Source organism: Plectrocnemia conspersa, unplaced genomic scaffold (assembly GCF_051122295.1).
Source record: "Plectrocnemia conspersa isolate PC_06_02 unplaced genomic scaffold, ASM5112229v1 ptg000002l, whole genome shotgun sequence".
NCBI classification, from domain to species: Eukaryota; Metazoa; Arthropoda; class Insecta; order Trichoptera; family Polycentropodidae; genus Plectrocnemia; species Plectrocnemia conspersa.
The window spans coordinates 4,754,537-4,774,622 of NW_028277166.1; the positions used below are offsets into that span (position 1 = coordinate 4,754,537).

General features: G+C 33.6%; 1 protein-coding gene across 2 annotated transcripts in view; it reads left to right on the top strand.

The window, feature by feature from the left end:
- Nucleotides 1-20,086, top strand: part of stol (voltage-dependent calcium channel subunit stolid) — a 123,335-nt gene that overhangs the window by 48,320 nt on the left and 54,929 nt on the right. For both annotated transcript variants that reach the window (XM_088205826.1, XM_088205828.1), the window contains exon 4: nucleotides 7,700-7,810. In XM_088205826.1, the coding sequence (XP_088061952.1) occupies nucleotides 7,700-7,810 (111 nt within the window). The remainder of the gene's footprint in view (nucleotides 1-7,699; nucleotides 7,811-20,086) is intronic.

Genomic DNA, 20,086 nt, shown 5'->3' on the forward strand with positions numbered 1-20,086 from the left:
TAAAAAACATCAAGATATAATCATAACACGAATATTGTACACGCTTTTTGTATAATTACTGTTGAAAATGATTGACAAACTTTACCTAAAAATATGCCATGAAACGTTATCGAACGTACATATTGATATAACGTCTATGAAATCCAAAATTATATGGTTCACTATTCCGTATCTCAAATCTACGTTAAGCTTTTTATGACATCGTATAATTGTGCTGACGTGTATTCATAGTGTATAGAAAACATTTTTATAACCACTAAATACAATACGCATGTATACTAATAAAATGATTGTGAATACTTACAATTGAATTTTATTTGTTACAAAGCGCGAAACGTAAATTTTGCTCGTCTCGTCAAATTAATTTTAACGTTTTCGACGTAGCAATTTCATCGGAAATTCCTAACTTCGTCACGGTACGCATTCCTGGAGCCATTTCGTTTCGGAAAGTATTCAAAAGTCTTGCTGGTGATGGTATGCATTGAGAAAATGAGAAGCGATGATCCTTTAAAGCTTATTTAAAGCTCTTCTACATAAAATTATAAATATGAAGGGATAACAGAATTTTCATGCGCGAGGTTTTTTAATGTATATATTATATTTGAACTTTCTTGTATACTCTCAGTCACCTTGAATGTCGGGTTGAACTTTTGGAAGTCATGTTACTGCTTTTCTTAATATTTTAAGGGTCGTTTTGTCGCAACTTAGCTTGGTGCAAGTTTAGCTTAACTCTCGTTAATTTAAAGACGATAGCAAATTAAATTGTGTTATATATAACAAATAGTTTTTTAGCTCCTTATTCTGATTACCTCAAGTCAGATTTTAATTTAAAAAAACGCAATGCTAAAGGTACGCGTTTTAAGTATATGTTGCAATTAATGTTTCGTATTATTTTTACTCAAAAATATTAGTATTTTTAGAGCAACGAATAAAAATAACATTATTATATTAATTAAACATGGTGGGTTAAGAAGTTTGTAAATTAAAAATAAAATAGTACTAACTAGTATTTTCCACTTAACTCTAATAGCGTGGTCTTAATTAGTTTCATAATATTTTTTATAGAAAATTTTATCCATTTACTCCCACATAAAATTTCAAAAACAGCAGAAGAGTTCTTAAAGCAGCATTTAATAACTTTCATAATATAATTTAATTACGGCACATATTAAAATTCGTTCGTCATTAGGTCGCATACATTAACAGAGCTTAATCCAATTTCTGCGAGATGAGAAAAAACGTGTGGGAGAGAGAGAGAGGGGCGAGAGAAATGTTGAGCTGTCTCGCTGCTTCTTGCCGTACTACCTAATATGGCAGTTGTCATCGCTCGTGGAAATTCGCGGAAAGTTCGTCGCCTACTTCTAGGGGAAGTGGAATGGGATGCTGCAAGGGGTCTCCCGGGACCAGAGGACGATTGTGACGCGACAAAGCAGATTAAATTAAATGAGTTAATTGGATTTGTGCGAGTTGTCCCGGCCGCGAGGGGCGGGAGGAGGGTCGGTCGGGACGACCATCTGGGAACACGGGATTGGACCGCAGCCGGATGAGACCATCACGAACGGATGTGGCCGGAAGATAATAGTGCTCCAATGTTCGGAATCGGCCGCTGGGATAATTGAAGGTGAAGTCGGGATTCAAGTAGAGGTGCTGTTGACACGGGCTCTTTCATGCTCGGCTGCACGACGACGGGGACCTAGGAGCTATCCTTGCGTGTGTCTGCAGATTAATAATTAACGTTTACATTGTTGACAAGATTTCTTTAGAATCGTTTTAATATGTATTCTATTCATGATTTAATTCAAGACGGCATTCTAAAACTTGTCAGACTAAAATATAAATTATATTGTTTCTTATGTTTTTATATTATTATACAATTTTGTTTTTCAAAATTTATAGAATCAGACGGTGAGAGCCACCATTGTAATTTCACGCCACAGGCGGGCGCCTGCTCTGCCTGTGCGTAACGCCCGTCTCATGAGTTATTGTCTGATTGCTTGTAGGATAAATAGTATTGATGAATTTGTTAAGAAGTTTAAATATGTACTTAAATGACATTTTCTTGTTGCTCTCACACAAGAATTAAACTGGGTTATTTTATTGCAGTCTAAGTTACCATTTTCCGATTTAATGCAAAACTACTTATTGTTTTACATTTCTTAAGAAATAAGAATTTTTATTTTTAATTCAAGATTTTCTATTCTATTCCCAAAAAAATTTGACAAAATGTAATTATAATAATACAGTATATCATTGTAAATATTTTTATGTTATAACAAAAATTCTCTCGATTTTATGGAGTGAACAAATAATTAAAAACTTGTCGAGCTGAGAAAACTATCAGCAACGTGAATTACGCAAACCCTTCGATTACGCACATAAAATTCACCCTTCCAATCAGCACCTTTCGCTCGATTTACTCAGTAAAGCACCTGAAGAAGGAAACAGATCTTTCCAAGAAAGAGAGAAAAGGAAAACCCTCACGGTTGGATAAGGTTAAGCCTCCGCTTCCGGTGATGGACGGAACTAATTCCGGGGTCGCGGCACCGAGATGGACGTTTCATTTAACAATCTGAAATGGCATCTGGCAATTATTGTTGACCCCGGTCAGACGTTTGCAGCCTTTGGATTTTCCGGCCAACCGTTACAGATAATTGTATCGCTTATCAGCGGAGAGAGGAAAAAAGAGAGGGCGCGGAAAAACTTTCGCATCGTTTTACGAACGAATATTGCGTTTTGAGATTGGCGATTCTTCAGAGTTTTAACGTAGGGAAAAAGTTTCGACGGAGGCGATAATTTGAATGGTTATGAGAAAAATGATTTATGGTTTGTGCTTGTGTATAATGCGTGTATTATATAATCTTTATCGTCGTAATACATTATGTATCGTATAGCTTTTATTTTGTATATTTTATAATAGCTCGCTTTAAAAACAAATTATATAGAGCAGGAGCGGCCGAGAGGTCGATCGCGATGTTATTTAAGATGGTACGAAGTTAAATAAATTATTTTTATACACTACAGTATAAAATTATAGTTTTTATGGTTAAATTTCGCGTGAAAAGTCTTTAATTATGCGATTAAGTATAGCGAGGATAATTTCAACGCTTTTTGCAGTCGTTAATCTTATGACCAATGCCGATGATTAGAGGCCAAAACAGACTTGATGTATGTAACGGTGCATCTTTGCTAACGATTCGAAACTGCCTTTTTTTTATTAAAGTAAATGAAAATAATTTTAAGCTGTTCATGGCTACCGTTAATGAACGTCCGCTCGAATACTTATAATTGTTTGTTTGTTATGCCGAAGACAACGCTTATGCTTACACTATACTCTTTGGAAGTTGGCCAAGGTTGACCAAGGACAGAGAATACAGTGTGAGTTACTTCGATCGAGTTCGGTTCTGCCCGCTCTAAAATCCCTCGGAAGTTGTCCGAGGCTACCGAGAATTCGAACATTGTCGGCAAAAGGACCGGAGTCAAAGAGACCGAAGTCGGAGCTGTTCTTTCGAGCGCGAGCGGTGAGATACTTCCCCTTTCGCTCTCTCGCGCGCTAAGTGACGAGAGTGAGAGAGATAATTATATGCTGTTTCGTAAACTGAGATAGAACAAGTAATTTGCTTCAATTTCAGTATGCGCGTAGGCGTCCTATGGTTAACACGCATGTCGAGCGCTGCATCGTTATACTACCACATGCTTATCGGAAACTTCAACAGACTCTTACTGATATCTTTGAATATTTTAGGGCACCAAAATATATTAATTATATTTTTGATAGTATATTTTTCTAACATATATCGTTATTATATTTTTTTCATATAAAATTAAATAATTAAAAAATAGCTAATGGTACTTAATTTTGTTAAAAAAAGTATTTTCCTAGATCGGTTTATATAAATGTCACACCATAACGAATTCTTATTTAGAATCGATGGCGACAAATTCTAGGATAGTCACAGATGTAGTGTTCGTATTCTGAAGTATCATTTTTATGCTTTATAGCATTTTGCAAAAGCCGATAAAGATTTTGCATAAATTGAAAATTTACGACCGAAAAGTTTTCACTGATATTGTATTGGTGAGTGCCCACACAAACTTTTATAATTATCAGTAGCGTAATTTTAATAATATGACAATTTAAAAATTGCGATTATTTGGCACATTTTTCGATCGCGCGCAAATATGACGGCTGTAGGTGACAGAAGCCGCCGTCCGGACGGCATATGAAATTTGCGACAGTGTGGTCGCTTACTCGAAGTTGTAGGTCACTAAAACATTCAGTGACTTAAAACACTCAGTCGCGTAAAATACTCAGCAGTGAAATAATACATATTTTAATAACGGTTTTAATTTGGATAAATATTTTTTTTCATAGCTATATATAGTATATTTAAATCATTTAATTTGAATTAAAATATTATTAGCAAATGGTATTTAATGTTCTTAATAATTGTTACAGTTCATAATTTTAAATTTCAACATTTTCTTTCTTAACCAAAATAAGTAAAAAAAACACCACAATGTACCCTCTACTGATATTCCACAAAAAATGAATTAATATATATATAACAACGATCTTGGTAATGTAGTGAGTGTGGAAGTTTAGCTCGAGTGATGTTGAATAAACAGCACCAGATGTATTCAACCTTTTTTCGAAAATAAAACACGAAAAAAAGAGAACTTTTTTCCTTTCGATTTAGAATCGCAAATCGGGCCGCTATCGCCCTATTCCTGGCGAAAACGGTGTCAAAGTCGTTTTCCGTACAAGCGAACCGCCCTCATTGTTCGTTTTTCATCCATGCATAGTTCGCCACCCCTCGAAACGACCCCCCATTTGTACTGTTTTTATATCGCCTTGACGCCTCCGGACAACGTCTGCTAACCAAGGGATGCGGAAACACCCGAAGCTTACTTCTACGCTCGTTTGCTTCTATCTCCCAAAAAATACTGAAAGTATTAATATTTAATCTAATTTGCCGTGGTTCGTTACAACAGTTGTCTACGCTGTGGTTATACTAACGTTGTGCTATTCATATACTACCACCAAATTACTTACTAAAAGAGTCTTATAAAACTAATTGATTTGGGTTTCTTTAATGCTGATGCGTTGTTCATTACCATTTTATGAACAGACACAAAAGGGTCAGTATTAACTGCAAAGAAATGCGGTTTGAGCAGGTATCAAAGAACTGAATTACACATTCCATAAAAAGACAACGTTGCTAATTTTACTGATATCGCATCTAACATATCTGACAACGAGCCTAATAGAATATTATATATAATATAAAACAATAAACGTTTGCTACTTGATCAAAACTACCACTTTGCTTCCGAATTGGGCTAAACGAAAGTTTATCTGAACTCGCACTAAATGGAGCTACGCCGAATCGACCAAGACGATCCTTAAAAATCCAGAAAGCATTCGTTTCATTTCAATGGTCCGACCTACAAATACGGTCACCTTTCAAAGATGTGTATATTTAATACGAACTTCTTGCGACTAAGCCGTTTACATGGTTTTAGTCGCATCATCGTCGATAAAACTAGTGCAAAGCTATCTATACCGACTTTTAAAAGGCATTACACTATGTTTGTCATAAATTTATTTTTTGAAAGTCAAGTTATTTCGATTTTTTTAAACGTTTTTTTATTATTTTTTACAAGTTACTTGCATGCTTAGCTCATTTCTTAATTAATTAACGGAATCCATTTACCAATGACAAAATAATTAGGTCATATTTGGTCGTTGCATCTGAAGAAATGTTACAGTTCTATTTTTATTTGAATTTATTAGTAATTTGAAAGGTAGAGCACATTGTGAGTAACATCAATAGGCAATTAAATAGCAAAGCAAATGATTTTAAGTAATTTTTTTCAGCCTAACCCCCCAGGCGTTTCTAAATTTTTTTCTAAATCCAGGTGCACTATGTCAAATCATAGCAAATGCACTTTAAGAGATTGCGATTTTATTGTATTATTGAAGGGTTTGGTAAAAATAAAAACTGAAGTTCCATTTTTTAAAGGCTTTTGCAAATAGTTAATTACTGGTTTACACCACTTTGATTTTATTTGCTGAGTCAATGATATGTTTGAAGTGAATAAAGAACTAGCTTTTATGAATAGTCTACATGGAATAAATGTAGACGAAAATATGTTTAACATTTATTTTAAAGTTAAATCGAATAAAATGTGAAACTTAATTAAAAAACTATATGACAAGGTGGTTAATAATCAGGGGCTTTGCTTTTATTTAATAATCAGGGTAATATTAAATAATAAATACATTGTGGGAAACATCTCAATCTATCGCGTGTTATTGAATCAGTTATGTAAGCAGTGAAATTATTTCACTCTCATGAACTTAATATTCGACACTTTTTTTTAGAAATGAAAAAAAATATCCTAACTCGCTTTAAAATATAGTAGTTCGATGGCTTACTTATGGTTAAATTTTATTAAGAATTTTTAAACTCAGAGGAGCAATTGAATTTTTTCTCAACGAAAAACCTTAAAAGGCTTTGCTAATTTTCCTTTGCTGCAGATATTGTTTGATTTCTTTTAAGGAATTGTATCTTAAGCTACAATAAAAACTACATTTGCAAATTTGAAAGAACATTTTTTTAAAGCTCATTCTAATTAGGGTTTCTGACCGCCAAACCTAAAATTGCATCACTCATTCTTAATTGTTGCGGTTATCAAATAGAACGTTTGAGAACACTGAGCTTACATAACACAATACTATGAAGTGCTGGAAGATATTTTACTGTATGATGCACATCTACGCTACTAAAATTTCTTATATATATAAATAAGTATTTAATTAACTAAATAATAATAATATTTATATATTATATTATAAAACGTGTGTTAAACGTGATATTGTGTCATACAAATTTATAAAATAATCACAACCCTTATCTAATATAATTACGAAATATTCATGCGAAAAGTCCATAAAAATGAGCATCCATTATGCATATAGCGTATATAATATAAGGGTTAAAAGCCATTTCATATTTAATATGACGATCAACATGGAATACTGAAGGGGTTGAGGTCAAATATTGACACAGATCATTGGGGTGAGACGATATTTTCTTTATAGACGTTACATTTTTCATTTTGCTCCCGGGAGCCCTCTTCCTCATATTTCCATATCAAAATAATACATAAGTATAATAATATTTGCTTAAACGAATAATACATATATATATATATTTGTATAATCACGATATGATATAAAATAAATAAAAAAATAGCATATATTTATTATAAGAAACTGCTAATCGCAATTAAATGCTTTTTAGTGAGTGCATATCTAACAGGAAAAATGAATCTCTGTCGTGTCATATTTTTTTACTGGGTCACACAAATCTTTTTTGTGTTATTTTTAGCACAAACGTTTCTCGCTAAATACTCTCGCATCGCATTTAACCCTTTGCTCTATCTGCGTTTTCAAAATTTCTCCACCGTTTGTAGTATTCGCCGCGGAATGCGCCTGGAATCGCTTCAAAAGCCTGTAGGTATTAATGTCACAATTAGATATGAATATGAGTGGTGTAGGCACGCAGGCATCTTCAAAGCGAAGCATCGAAATTACAGGTGTGCCTCGGGGCAGTGACGCTTCTGTGTAAACAAACGCATGTTAATTCATCGTTTCGACATGTAACTAATGCTGATGGTATTAATTTCATTGCAGAAATATCACGACTGGGACTTGGAGGTGGTTAGGAAGGATGGATTGATACTGCTGAGGGAGATGGCGGCTGAGGTCAAGAATCTCATGGACTTCAAAATGAGCGCTGTCATGGTAAGTTTGACTATTTAATTGCTCGTTTATATCAACAAAGTTTGACTGATTTATTTGTATTATAATTAAAATATGTTTTCAACATTTCATCCAACATAATCGTTGGTATTAAATTGAAAAGTATTTATAATAAGTAAGATCAGTGACAATGAATTTGCTTTGTTGTATAACTAATATAAACTATTGTTGTTTTTCTAAATAAGAAAAGCTTTTAGAATTTCAAGTATTTTTAAGGTATTTTGCTTATTGTTGTATTAGCAATATTTGGTTGGATTTCTTGGTTAGTTATCTTAAGAGCACCAGAAGGCGGAAGGTGCTTTATGTAGTTTGTTGGGGGTACAAAATCGAGAGGAAAAAATATCGAATCTTATATTGTCGACGCCGTAAATTCGCCTGCCCCATTTCCTCGGTCCAACTATATTAGCCAACTGAAAATATAAACACGAGGGAATTACATCCGCCATATTTTCCAGCCGGGAACAACGTACTTCCCGTATCCCGTACGGGTTCAGTTTAACCCTTCTGGTACCTTCAGCTGTGATTTTCTTCTATATAATATTTATTAATAAATAAAAGTAGTAAAGTATTTTTTTTTTAAATCTATAATATTTATACTTTCGCAATGATGCTTTAAGTTTACAAATTCTTAGAAACTAAAAAGTTCGTCAGTCCTAATTGCGAACCGGTAAAAAAATATTTATTTATTTAAATTAAAGACCATCGTTACCTAACGAGAAAATTTGCTTTCAACTGATTTTATATTGACGTCAACCTTAAATGTAAATTGTACTAAAACAATGACTGGAATTTAAAATCATTAAATCCCTCTTTAAAATCTTGTAAAATTTCCTCAATTTTGGACATGTATTTTGCAACACTTAAGGTTTTGTATAAATGGTTCCTGATTTTTAGGAATCTGTTTTGATCATAATTACCCCTTTTATTTTATTGTAGAAATACTACTAATAAAATGACTGATTGTGTTATTGTTACCTTGCAGTTTTAGATTTAAGCATGGGGGGGCTCCACCTGCCCAGCAGTTGTGTAGTTCTAAAATATGTATTACCACGCTTCTCTTCTTTATGCCTGCACTACACTTTCTGGAAGTAGGCCAAGGTTGGCGAAGGACAGAGAATATAGTGGGTTAATTCGGTCGAGTTCGGTTCTGCCCGTTCTAAAATCTCTCGGAAGTTGTCCGAGTTTACCGAGAACGGGAGGTAAAGTGAGGATATTTCAGTCGACTTGGCCAGCTTCAAGCGCTTCCGAACATTGTCGGCAAACGGACTGAAGCCAAAAGAACCGAAGTCGGAGCTGCTCTTTCGAGCGCGAGTGGTAAGATACTTCCCTTTTCGCTCTCTCATGTGTTAAGTGACGACAGTGAGAGATATAATGATATGGTTTTTCGCAAACTGAGATAGAACGAGTAACTCGGTTCAATTTCAGTATGCGCGTAAGCGTCCTATGGTCAACACGTATAACGAGCGCTGCATCGTGGTCACGTGGTCAAGTTATAATACCACATGCTTATCGGGGACTTCAACAGACTCTTACTGACATCTTTAAATATTTTAGGGCACCAAAAGGGATTAATTATATTTTTGATAATATATTCTTCTAACAAATATCGTTATTATATTTTTTTTCATATAAAATTAAATAATTAAAAAATAATTAGTGGTACTTGATTTTGTTGAAAAAAATCGTATGTATTTTCCTAGATCGGTTTATATAAATGTCACACCATAACGAATTATTATTTAGAATCGATGGCAACTAATTATAGGATAGTCACAGATGTGGTGTTCGTATTCTGAAGTATCATTTTTATGCCTTATGGCATTTTGCAAAAGCCGACAAAGATTTTGCGTAAATTGAATATTTACGACCGAAAAGTTTTCACTGATATTTTATTGGTGAGTGCCCACACAAACTTTTATAATTATCAGTAGCGTAATTTTAATAATATGACAATTTAAAAATTGCGATTATTTGGCATATTTTTCGATCGCGCTAAATATGCCAGCTGTACGTGACAGCAGCCGCCGTGCAGACGTCATTCACGACCGCCGTCCGGACGGCATATGAAATTTGTGGCAGTGTGGCCGCTATTCGGAAGTCGGCGACCTCGCTCAACTTCAGTTGAACTTCGGTTCGGACAACTTCGACAACAGAGAGTGTAGTTCAAGCATTAGGGTAATCAATGTGGGTTGTGGTGATCTTTTAAATTATGATTTGTTTAAATTTATTTGATTTTCTTGAACGAAAAAAGAGATATTACAACTAATTCATATTGCATGCCAAACACACATTCCACGGGCCGTGTGTTTGACATGTCTGCTCTACTTCAACATAACACAAATACAACTTTTAATATGAAGTTTGAGCAAATTTCTTAAGCAATTAACTAGTCAATGGTTTCATATTATTGCACATCGTAAATGTCAGCGTGTGTTTGACAGATTTTGAATGATTCAAAGTGTCTACGTCTGCTTCGATAATATACACAGCACAACACGAACACACGTTTTAGATCTCAAGAACAACGGCGAGAATCCGCCCCCTTCAATCCGCTCATAAATCATCGGATAGTTTCTGGTGTGTGATCTGATAATATATCCGACATGAAAAATCGCGCGACGTGCTTCAATTATGGGCGTCGCGCGTAAACGTAATCGAGTTTGATTTATGGACTAGATTATTTTCCGCGTCGCGACTTTTATTTGTCTCAACCGAACTGGAAACGGGCCGGACTTCCTACGGGGGATTGGAAGCAGTGAAAGGGTGAAGGGTGGTTCTCTTTCTATTAAATAACTTACGATAGAGGCAAGCGCCTCATCCGGGCATTTACATTTCGGGCACGCGCTGCACGCTGTTTACAGCGCTGAGTGCACTTAACGAGTTTTGATCTGAAGGATTTGTACAGAGAGCGTTTTGTGTGTCGTTATTGTTCGAATGCTACGGATTTGCGGGATTTTATCGCCGTTATCCGACCGAGATGGGGGCAATATCATTGTAATTCAATTTTGTGCTGAGAGAATCTTCAATGCAAAGCGCTTCATAGTTCTATTTCTCTTGTCTAAATATTTTTTGATTAGTTAGATATTTATTGTAAATCTTCCGTTTCATTGTGCTGCATAGCTAATCTAATGCATCAAACGGGGTTATCACAATCAAACACTACTAAGTTTGTAGTGAGACACCAGACTGAAAACAATCAGTGACATATTTTATAAATTATAAAGTATTAGTACAGCTCATTCAGGACCATTGTCGATTTTTTTTGATTATTCACGATATATTAGAAAAATTTAGTAAAACTTAATCTATGAAATTTATACAATAATCACTAAATACGATCTCCCAGATACGACAGAAATTTAAAATCACTAATGTACATATAGGATATAAAGTCTTTCGTGTCTTATACAATTCATCTATCGTGCTAGTTAACAGTAAATAAATAGCACTGTAAAACAATTTTGCTTTACCACAAAACTTTATAAAACTGCTATCCGTGTATCGTCTCGTTTTTTAGATGATGTTAATTTTATTTAGGTGTAAATTAATTGCACTATAAATTTAACAGTTTCCACTATGAATTTTATACTTTAGAGTTGCATACTTTGCACTACAATTGTAAAACTTTGCGCTATAAAAATAGACTGCATGTGCAGCATGTGGTCCAAGAACGTTATTTAAGCTTTTTTTGGGGAAGGAGGCAAAAATAACATCCCCCAAATGACGTTCCTGTCCATAAAGTATATACAATTTTATGTTTTTTTTTTTAAAACAAATCTGTCGAATACAGGGACGTTATTAAAGATTCACTGCAGAGTTATTCGTGGGGCGTTTACTGTTCTGTCAATAGAGTAATGAAATAAATAGAGAGGGCGACGCGTACTAAAAAATCGCGCAAAGAAAAATCTAATAAGTTAGTCTCTCGGTCAGTCACCTTGCCGCGTGCGCCTGCGCGGTCGGCAGTGTTCTTAATGCGCATTCAACTAGGGCTGCGCATTTCATACTTCGCATTTATATTTGATATCAAACTAAATATAAAAGACTCGGTGAGGCTGCGGTCCAGCGGACCCGACAGGGGCGCGCAATGAGGTCGTCCTGGCTTTCGCTTCGATTGATCGCACTGGTGTATGTTTTAAATATAATTTATTTAACATACATATATTAATCTGTACAAATTTATCATTAAAAACATCTACACTAATAGTAAATATAATTGTTTTTATCAATATAAATTAATTTTGTTGTTTTTAATAACCAGCACAATATAGTGGTATAAGTCGCTGACTATTGACCTGAAAGACATGGATTCGAATCTCATGTTTTTCATTTTACATCGAGTCTGATTATTATATCATTATAAATTCGATCGATCATCACAGATTGGGTTTATCTAAATTTTTCGAATCTCACGGATGAATATCGCGGCGATTAATTAAAATTTAGTATTAAAAATTATCTAATAATGAGCTACTTCAGCTCATAGAAAATATATTATATAAATTAAAAAATGTCAGAGTAGTAGCTGATTATTTTGCGTCTATTGGAGACACCACACCATTTATTCTATCTCAAGAGTGGTGCGGAAATGAATAACAAAATGTCTGTAATGATATAACAATAATTGGTGATACAAGTAAATCAATAAATTACAATTGTGACAGCGCCTCGTTCGTTCATCAAACGCCATAAGGTCATTTTGTTCGTCGGCGATCCAGAATACGCTACGATTTTTAATATACGTCACCCTCTCTATTTATTTCATTACTCTATGGTTCTGACCAACGTTCGCTCGCTCCCGCTCATTCGCACCTAACCTGATTATATTTTAAAACGTTTTTTCTGTAGCAAAACGTTTTAATTTTCAATGAATGTTTTTGATTTTAGATACTTTTGCATTTAGATATACTTGTCTAACAGATTTAGCTTAATAACACGTGTGAAATTAAATATACGATAAAATATATTTATTAAAATTTTTTTTTTCTGCTTCTATATTCCATATTTAGATTATTTACGAAATAAGTAAAAAAATGTTTACCGCAGGGAAAATAGGAACATCTTTTTTACTATAAACAGACTAAATGTAAACGCTACAGAAATTATCATATGCTTTCAAATTTGCGGAGTTGTAGACTAATCGTTAACAAATCTAACAAAGCGGCGATTATCTTTAGTCTTATTAACTTATTAATGAGGGCTTATTAACGACAAGGAATAATAATAATAATATCATTATCACTATTGTCTCACAGTTTAAAATAGACCGTTCTAAAAGAGAGGAAAGAGTCATAATTAGGAATAACCAGATGAACGAGAATCCTTTATGTTTCATTATACGCTCACGGATCCATCCTGACTCTATTAAGTAGGGAACGGTCCCAGACCATAATTGGGCGAAAGAAAAAGTTTGTCTCAAATAAAGCCATCCGTAGCGGCTACATAGCTACGACTTTTTTAAACTCGCCGTTTTACAATGAAACGGACGAATCGGGGGTCCACGAGTAGCTGGGCGGAGTGAAAAAAAAGATAGGAAGAGAGTGGTCGTAAAGGGGAGGGTTTGGAGATCTGCTGCGAAATCGGCCTCCGTAAACGTACTTATCGCTTGAAACTTCGTAATCATCTCGTTCAGACGTCAGATCGTACCTTTTGTGAACGAAACTTTAATTCGTTGTCGGACTGTCTCCTTCTTCCCATTTTTTTGTGTTGTTCCTTTTTGGGTTGTCTTTCGTCTCGCCATCTGCTGTTTTTGTTTTTTTATCGTGTTCGATAGTGGTTGTTTTACACTGAAAGGTTGATGCACTTCCGTATTTGATTTTATTTACTTTTTAGCATGAAGGCTTTTAAATTGCTATTTTTCACTTTTAAATATAAACATTAAAATTAAAAACTACTCTTTTAGTTAATATTTACATACATTTATTAATAAAAAATCGACACTATGTAACTTTCTATCGCGCTTAAAGTCGATAATATGAAGTAAACAAGTGGTCACACGTAGACAAATAAAATGGCGCGGCACTAATCCTAAAAAATATTATTAATTTTTTTTTTCTTTTATACTTTGCTGTTATTTAAATGTAAATAAAATAATTGAAAATAAATATTATATTTTAAGAATATCTTATCGAAATTTTTAAATTCTGAGTCCGAGTTGGAGTTAAGGCCAAAATTTCAAACAACATGAGAAAAAATTTGGCCTTAAATATTTTTGTAAAGAAGGGCAATTTAGTTGTATAATGAAGGCTCTTAACCCTTTGAACGCGTTAATCAAAAATAAATGATAAATTGTGTTTTTAAAAATGCAAATTTTACCTTGTTACTTCGTTAAAATGTTGTGACTATTTTAATTTTCAATAATTTGAAATTCAAAATCAATTTTTTTACAGATTTTTGCGTAAAAGTGTAAAACACATTCTTCACAAGTACCTAATATATTTTTTTGTACACCTACCTTTTCGCGTTGTTCTTCAGCTTGTAATTCCAACACCAACTGGTTATCCCTGAAAAAAGAGGTCGGATACGTATTGATCAGACCTTTTTTAATTAAACGGCAACTCATTCGGGTCCTCTCGCCGAATTTTATCAAAGTACCGAGTTAGTTTTGTACCGCGCGACTCTCTTTACAGTCGGTACCACTTCGCAAAAAAGACGCGACTTTTGAAAAGGGTTAGATGAAGATATGTCAGCCCGATGGGAGTTGGAAAGGGTCGGGAGCCGGGTTAGGGTGTCGGGGAAAAAGGGTCCGGAAAACAAATCACGGGAACTATAAGAGCGGGAAAAGTGCCCGATGGGACGGGAAAGGTGGTGGAGAGAAACGTTAGAAAACAATTTTTCATGTATGTAAGTATGTATGTGTGTGTGTGTGTGTGTGTGTGTGTACGTGAGCAGTTTGGCAAGCAATTATAGAAAATTAACTACCAGAGCTTTCTTCGGAACGAGCTAATTGTGTGTGAGTGTTATTTTTTGTCTCGTCGGCTTTCTCACGAGAAATTTACTCCGGTAAGCTCGTTAGGTAACGTAGTTACTGTAATATGAGAATTTAGAAGTACGCATATAAAAAGTTTAGGTATTTAATATAATGATAATCGCTTTGTACTACACATCGTTGATTTATTGTAAAGCCTCTATTTCTTTCTTGTATTTTCAGTCATTATATAAAATTTTATAAATGTTCTATTAATTCAATAATAGTTCCTGTATTTGCCTTCATTACGAGATGATAATAAAGACACTTCTTGCTTACCAATATAGTTAGTAATATTTCTGTCTATCTTCCAAACTCAAAAGAAGACAGTCGCTTTTCGATCTGATGCTCGTGAATATTTAAGAATAGTTAATTATTTATTATTGTAGTGATACTACGGTATTTACATATATTTAATAGCTTCGACTGCTGAATGCATTTTTCTTTAAAAACTTATAAAAAATATATTTCAACGGCCTAGTTTTCGATGGTTTAAATGACACATTTTGTTTTTGAGATGTATCTAAAAATATCTACAGTTGCTTGCTTAAAATTTAACAGTTTATTTACACTAAAGCCATAATGTTAGTCTTAATAAAATATTATATTTATTTCCTACAACTCCAACTACCTTTTAACTCCATTCGAAAGTTGCTCCCTTCATCATAACTCCCAACACGTAATAAAATTCGAAAATACGTTTCGGTTTCGCCTTTAGTGCATCATTATATTCGAGTTATGACGGTGCAAGATTCGCGCTCCGCGCTTTTTGCCGCGAAACCCTTTTTCCCACAGGGATAATCCACCCCCATCCCTTTCCACGCCCTCTCGCCGTCAGCGAGGACGCCATAATCCCAGAAATTAAATGATCGGAAGAGATCTGTAGCCGAATGCGATTTAAGAAAATATGCCCCGACGATCGTCCCTTTTCTATTTCGCCCATTGTTATGGATTCTCTTCTTTTCGGCCCTGTCAGCATCAGCATATTCGGGGTCATGTGCGTATGAATGAATTTTATCTGTGTGTACGCATTCGTATGTTAAACTTTATTTTATTTGGACTTTGATAATCTTAGAGTTAAATTTGTTCGCTAAGTAAATATCAAGAACAATATAATACGTTTCGAATGTTTGCTCGGTTTATATTGCGCGACTCATAGGCAATGAACTAAATAGCTTAAAGGTAATAAGATAAATATACACAATCTGAGAGAATGGAATTAATATTAATAATAATAATAATTAATTATTTTTTCATGATACATTAATGAGTATGAGAGATACTATAGATATATGGATCTGTGGCATGCCATGAAAAAATATTTAATACGCGAAAACATTATATAGATAAAAGCAGATCATATAAAATTACTGCTAGTATAAATAGGTTATTTTACTTAAAAGTTATGGGGAGCTCAAATTTTTTGCAACATAAAAGCAAATTGTACCGTCTTTCAAATTTCTCTCGTTTGGGCAAATTTTATAGTTCAATAAAGGTAATTCCTTCATTAAATATTTTTGACGAAAATATATTTATATTTTATGTAAATTATCCATTCGTTATAATTATTATATTACATTTCGTTACTTGTATTTATGGATTTTTTAAATAGTAAAACATAGTCTCAAATGTGCATTTAAATAAAATGTTTTGAAATACAATATTATTATTAGCTATCAAGATTAAAAATTGTAAAGATAATAAAAAAAATGTATCTTCTTAAATATCAATATGTAGGATTAAAAATTCATAATTATAATAATATGGTTATATAATATCAGCTATATAAGATATTTTAATATAATAATTTTAGATAAGGCATGCGGTCGGGGTGGGGGGGGGGGGAAGGAAATAAAAACTATAATTTTTAATTTTTTTATTTTATTTGATAAACATATTATGTATTCATGTTTAAAAAAATTAATTTTATTCGACGCTCCCTCTTAGAAAAGTCACCAATAAGCGCATAATATTATATATTATCTTTCGTTAATTTGTCTAAAAGTTTTTTTCGATTGCTAATAATGCGAGAGCTGACAATCTATTCTCACTTTGACTATTTCTAGTGAATGTATTTCTTATTTTCGTTGTAGAAAAGTATCTTTCTACAGAAGCACTTGTCGCCGGTATGGTGAAAACACATTATTCATGCAATTTATAAATTTTAAATGATATTCTGGTGATAAATATATATAAATAAGTTCACTTTTCAACCTCATAAATTAAAAAAATCTAGTGCGCATGTGCGACTAATTCAATTTCCGATAAGCAATTCACGGCGTACTTGTATCGATTGCGCTAGCCAGGCCACCCGCACTGCAGTCGGCTTTAGCCGCTCCCTCGGTATGGTTGTCTATAGCCGATTTTCTGAGCGATTACGTTTCATAATTACGTAAATTAAAAAAATGAATAAATATGAAAATATTTAATTTTTAGAATCGTTTTACAATCCTGACTGTCATGAATTTTTATTTGATCATGTTATATTTGCAGAAAATATTTATTTACAAGATCATATTAAATACTAATTTTAAAAAATCCATCATTATCAATAACCTTTTGACAACGTGTAGGCAAATTTTTGATTCCCTCTTTGCAGAACTCTTTTGGTTTTTAAATAAAAAAGTTTTTTATAACGCATTTTTTTTCCAGTAACGTATGTTTTATTGACCTAAACAGGTGATAATCAAACAGTGCGCGATCTGCTGAATATGGGGGATAGGGTAAAACTTCCAACTCAACCTCCCTTATTTTTTATTGAGTCAATTTTGCAGCATGAGGCCTCGCGTTGTCATGATGCAAAATTCTTGGCTTAACATTGATCAAAATAGATTGTTTCTTCTAAAGGTCATGTTTCAATCGTTCGAGTTGTTCACAATACACAATCACTGTAATGGTTTTTCCAGGCTAAATAAAGCCACTCGTAGTCTATCACTCCAGAGAAATCACTTCTTTATTGTTAGGGGTTGTCGAGGGGTTGGAACAGGTACTTGCTCGAAAAAAATCCGTTGTTTTTTCGTACAGGATTATTGTATAGCACCAAATAGACAGGCAATCTTGGTCGATAACTATTTTATGGTCTGACGAGGATTTGACTTCACTACTGATTTCAGGACATCATCGTCTAATTTTTGAGGTCGTCCTTTTCGAGCGATGTCCTTGAGGTCCATATTTCCATTTTTTTTAAATAATGATGACACTTGTTAAGTCTTAAACATCACCATAAGTATTTTTGATAACTTGTGTTGCTTCCTTAGCCTTCTTCAGCATATAATGGCGCAAATACATCTCATCAATCCCTCTACCTAAGGGTATTTTTTTTAATGAAACCGTAAATTTACAATTTTTATTTTAATATACTGATAAAAATTTATGTGATTACTAGACCGCGTATTGAAATAAACAGATTTGAAAAAATGTTTTAAAAAAATTTGATTATTTTTCGGTCCTTTTATATTTAAAAAAATCCAATATGTGAATGAAGAATTAGTTTGGAAAATTTAATTTGATTTAATTTCGTATCATAAATCACACAATAGCTGTGGAGATGAAAATCCAGTGAAAACAAGCTTTTAATACTTTTCTGTCCAATATTGCGAAGTATGAACATATTTTTTCTCTACTCTTTTTTGGTCGTATCTTCACATGTTTATTTGTATTGTTTTAAGGAATGGTTAAATATTTGTTTATCTGTTGTTATTTTATTTTATTTTGCTGCACAAAAAAAACAATCAATTATTTTATAAAACATCAGAACAGTATTAGTTAACGATGAGTGCAGTTATGCTATGGCAAGGTGCGTGGGATCCAAGACATGTTGTCAACTGAAGAGTTGACGCAACACTATCGAATCTTGAATCGCCTGTAACCTATGGTTTACGACTTTTATGATGTGTTAATATGTTTTGCTGACACATACTTTTATGCATAATGTGTATAATCCAACAGAAATGATACAATTGTAAGCTATAAAATGCATAAATAATAATCATTTATTATGCAAAATTCTACATGGAATCAAATACAACATGGTTAAGAACTCTTATTATAAATTTTTAAATTTTAAATGAGTTTAAAATATAATAGTTTTATTATATATCTAATCACTGAACTATTCGCTCTACATTTTCAACGTTAAAAAAATAACTCAAAACATATAAATACCAAGTTATTCTAGCTAACTTTATATTTGTACATGAACCGTGCACGTTCGCCACAAAATATTGGCCACATATTGATTTCTCTCACACATGCACACACACGCGTCTATTATATAAAAGTATGTATTAAATAGAGCGATTCCATTGCGTCTTGAGTCACGATCCTAGCGTCGCGGGGTCGTTTATCTCGACCCATTATCGCCGTTCAATAGGCGCTAAAAGGGTTAATCGCTCACGAATCGTAATATTCGGCGAACGATGATGATGCATAATGTCCAAAGTTGCGCGACCCCTGCCTGGTTGGCTGAAACTTTCCAATACCGGAGTTTTCCCATCGGGTACTAGCTTGGAGGGCTTCGTGCCCCCTGTTTTGTGCGCTTCGTGTATCGCGCGATCGTGACACGAATCAATTTGCGCCAGCGATTAAGTCGTGTCGTCGTCGTTTGACAGTTATTGTCAATTTGAACAAATATTTGCACGTATACTTATAGGCGTGCACATTCGTTCTCGCCATCTCTCTGCGGTCCTCGGCGAAGAAATTGTATCGTTCACTTTAGCGTTTCTGGTTATATTGCTCACTTTCACGAATGATGTCTTTATATGCCTGCGCCCTTCGCAAGGAACATTATAAGAATATACTCTATTCTAATATTTAAAATGACTTACTAAAATAAAAAATAAAGAAATTTTTCCCCAAAGTATTCAGATTGAAAATGGTGGAACTTGATTAATTTAATATTATAGTAACTAAAATACAAATTACTCTATGCATCTTTAACAAAGTTTTTTTTATGTGTTTTTTTTTTTAATTTCAAAGTTGTTTTTTTAAGCTTGAAGTATTCATTTTTTGATGATTTTCTAAATATTTATCTTATTTAAAAAAAATATAGTTGAGTCAGGACTCATCCATTGGCGTCGGCGTATCAATACGCTTTCAATACATCGGTTAGCTGATGTCGTGTGTTTAGTGTGTCGCAGGTAATTTGTATATTAATCCCAAATCTTGATTTTTTATTAACGCAGCTATGGGTATGCCATAATTTTTTCTTTGTCAGTGGCGCGCAATTGTTGATTCTCATTAATTTACCTGCAATGGATATATGAAACTATTATATTTTATTCAAACCATTCCAA